The 2,941-nt window shown below is 68.4% G+C and overlaps 1 protein-coding gene across 1 annotated transcript in view; it reads right to left on the reverse strand.

The window, feature by feature from the left end:
- LDB1 (LIM domain binding 1) overlaps positions 1–1,751 on the reverse strand; it is a gene marked incomplete in the record, with an annotated part of 43,138 nt that extends 41,387 nt beyond the window's left edge. The window contains 1 exon segment of the mRNA XM_034776763.1: positions 1,452–1,751. Coding sequence (XP_034632654.1) covers positions 1,452–1,476 — 25 coding nt within the window.
- Between the last annotated feature and the right edge of the window lie 1,190 nt (positions 1,752–2,941).

The following is a 2,941-nucleotide window of genomic DNA, read 5'->3' on the forward strand; positions in this document are numbered from 1 at the left end:
CTGCCCTGCCAGCCTGATCCGGCACCCGCCACTGCCAGCCAGACCCCGCACACTCCCCACTGCCCGCCGGCCCTGCCAGCCTGATCCGGCACCCGCCACTGCCAGCCAGACCCCGCACCCCCCACTGCCCGCCGGCCCTGCTAGCCCGATCCGGCACCCGCCACTGCCAGCCAGACCCCGCACCCTCCCCACTGCCCGCCGGCCCTGCCAGCCAGACCCCACGACAGCCCTAACCCATCAGTACACTCTCCCCGCAGTCTGCAGTGCCCTGCAGGTCCCCAAATGGCTTTGGGCAGATGGGGCAGAGGAAGGGAGTGAGGAAATGGGAGGGAATGAGCAACATCTCACCCCTTCCCCGCTGCCCCCACACTCCTGAACCAGCACTGCCCACGTCCCCAGCGACTCCACATCCGCCCCAACCCTCCGCCTTTACCCCAGCCAGCTCGCAGCACCCATGCACAGGGCCGGAGGAGCATTGAGGCCTGCCTCTTCTCCCAGCATGGGGCACCTGCTGCACTGTTCCAGGAGTCCCACTATCGCCCCAGGCGCCCCCACTGCTTGGCAAGGCTGAAAGGCCCCTCGGAGCCCAGAGACGCTCCCCACGGGCCATTTCGGGGCAGCCTCCCTGCAGGGCAAGGGCCCGAGGCTGGGAAAGGGGGCCAAGAGCCTGGCTGGGACAAAGCTGAGGCCTTGCCATCTCATCACACTTCTCCCCACCCACTCCCCCCAGGTGCCACCTGCACCCAGCTTGTGCCCCTCAACAGCCAGGTGGTTACAACCATTTCCTCTCTGAGTTAGAGCTGGCGGGTGCCCACGGCTCCACCACCAGTGCCAGTCTGGCACATCCTCCACAGTGCCCTGAGGCCCCCCAGCCAGGCCAAGGGGCACCACTGCACCCCCGACACGGTGCCCCGAGCCCCCCAGCCGGGCCAAGGGGCACCACTGCACCCCCGTCACAATGCCCCGAGCCCCCCCAGACGGGCCAAGGGCACCACTGCACCCCCGGCACGGTGCCCCGAGCCCCCCAGCCGGGCCAAGGGGCACCACTGCACCCCCGTCACAATGCCCCGAGCCCCCCCAGACGGGCCAAGGGCACCACTGCACCCCCGGCACGGTGCCCCGAGCCCCCCCAGCCGGGCCAAGGGGCACCACCGCCCACTAGACGCAGCCAGACTCTGTGGGTCCGTCTCCCCTGTGCTGGGAACGCCGCCCCTTGTGCTCCACCAGCCCGACACGGACCCCCCCCCGCGCCCCGCATGCCAGCTCCCCTGGGGCCCGCCGCTTGCCGCCCCCCCGCGAAAGGCGCTGCAACCCCCAGGCTCGTACCCGCCGGGCCCCACGGAGAGTTTCCTGCGCGCACCCCAGCCCCGCGTCTCGCGTGGGTGCCCCGCGCCGGGCTCTGCCCCTTCCCCCCCCCCCACGCGCGAAGGGGACAGGCCGGAGCCACTCACCAGGGCAGGCGCACCCCACTGACATCTTCACATGCCCGGCCGGGCCCCGGCGAGCTCGGAGGTGCCCCCGCGGCGGGCTCCGGGCATGGGCTGCCCTCGGCGAGCGGGACACGAGCCGGCCCCCCCGAGCGGGGCCCCCCGGCGCAGGGGCTCCCCGCGGCGCTGCTCCCACGCGCTGGCCGCCCCGGGGGGAGTCACGGGCGCGTGACGCAGCGCGGAAAAAACCGGGCCGGAGCCGAAATCTCTGACATGGTGATTGTGCTGCTGCGCGCGCGCGTGCGCGGGTGTGTGTGTGAGAGTGTGCGTGTGCGTGTGCGTGTGCGTGTGCGCGGCGGGGGCAGGGCCAGCGTGCGTGCGTGTGCGGCTGCGTCTGGGGTGCGCACGGACCCGGGGGGGTGCGCGTGTGTACGTGCGTGTGCGGCCGGGCATGCGTGTGGAGGTGCGTGGGGGCGCGCTGTGTGCATGCGTGGCTCGCGTGTGCACAAACGTGTGTGTGTGTGTGTGTGTGCGCGCGCGTGTGCACAAACGTGTGGGGGAGGCAGGGCCAGTGTGCGTCCGCGTCTGGGTGTGCGCATGGAGCCGTGTGTGTGCATATACCTGCGTGTGTGACTGTGTAGGTGTGTGTACATCTTTGTGTGCATACGTGGATGTGTGTGTGCATGGTGTGTGTGTACGTATACGGGCATGTGTGGCCACCTATGCGTGTGTGTGTGTATGTGCACTATGTGCATGTGTGTGCAGGTAGGTGTGTGTGCCCGTGTCTGAGGGGTGGGCGATGGCAGGGCCAGAGTGCATGTGTGTGCGACTGCATCTGGGTGTGTGCATAGGCCCATGTGTGTGCGCATGTATGTACATGTGTGGCCATGTATGCACATGCATGTGTATGCAGGTATGTGTGCGTGTGTACACCCATGTGTGACCATGTATGCATGTGTGTGTGTGCAGGTGCATGTGTGTGCACGAACATGCATGTGTGACCATGTATGTGTGTGAGCACATGTGTGTGCGCACCCCATCCTTGCTGTCCCTAGCACAGCACAGGAGTGAGGACACCCCGCATTGCCCGGGTGCAGCAGCCCCTTCCCGTGGGGGTCAGACTGGCTGACCCCTCTGGCCTGGGCCTGGAACTAACAGAGCAGCACACAGGGGCTGGACCCGAACGGAGCAGTGGGGCCCCATGGGCTGCCTGGTGTAACATGAGCCGGGCGGGGACTTAGAGGGGGTCTGGTGATACAGTGGGGTCGGGAAACGTGTTGGGGAGGGCTAGGGAGGTGGGGGTGGGGAAGGAGGTGGGAGGTCTAGGAGGAAGAGGGGGTGGGGGGCAGGGAGGGGAAGGGAAGGTGTACCGTGGGATCAGGGAGGAAGAGGGGGTGGGGGGCAGGGAAGGGAAGGTGTACCGTGGGATCAGGGAGGAAGAGGGGGTGGAGGGCAGGGAGGGGAAGGGAAGGTGTACCGTGGGATCAGGGAGGAAGAGGGGGTGGGGGGCAGGG

Source organism: Trachemys scripta, chromosome 7 (assembly GCF_013100865.1).
Source record: "Trachemys scripta elegans isolate TJP31775 chromosome 7, CAS_Tse_1.0, whole genome shotgun sequence".
Taxonomy (NCBI): Eukaryota; Metazoa; Chordata; order Testudines; family Emydidae; genus Trachemys; species Trachemys scripta.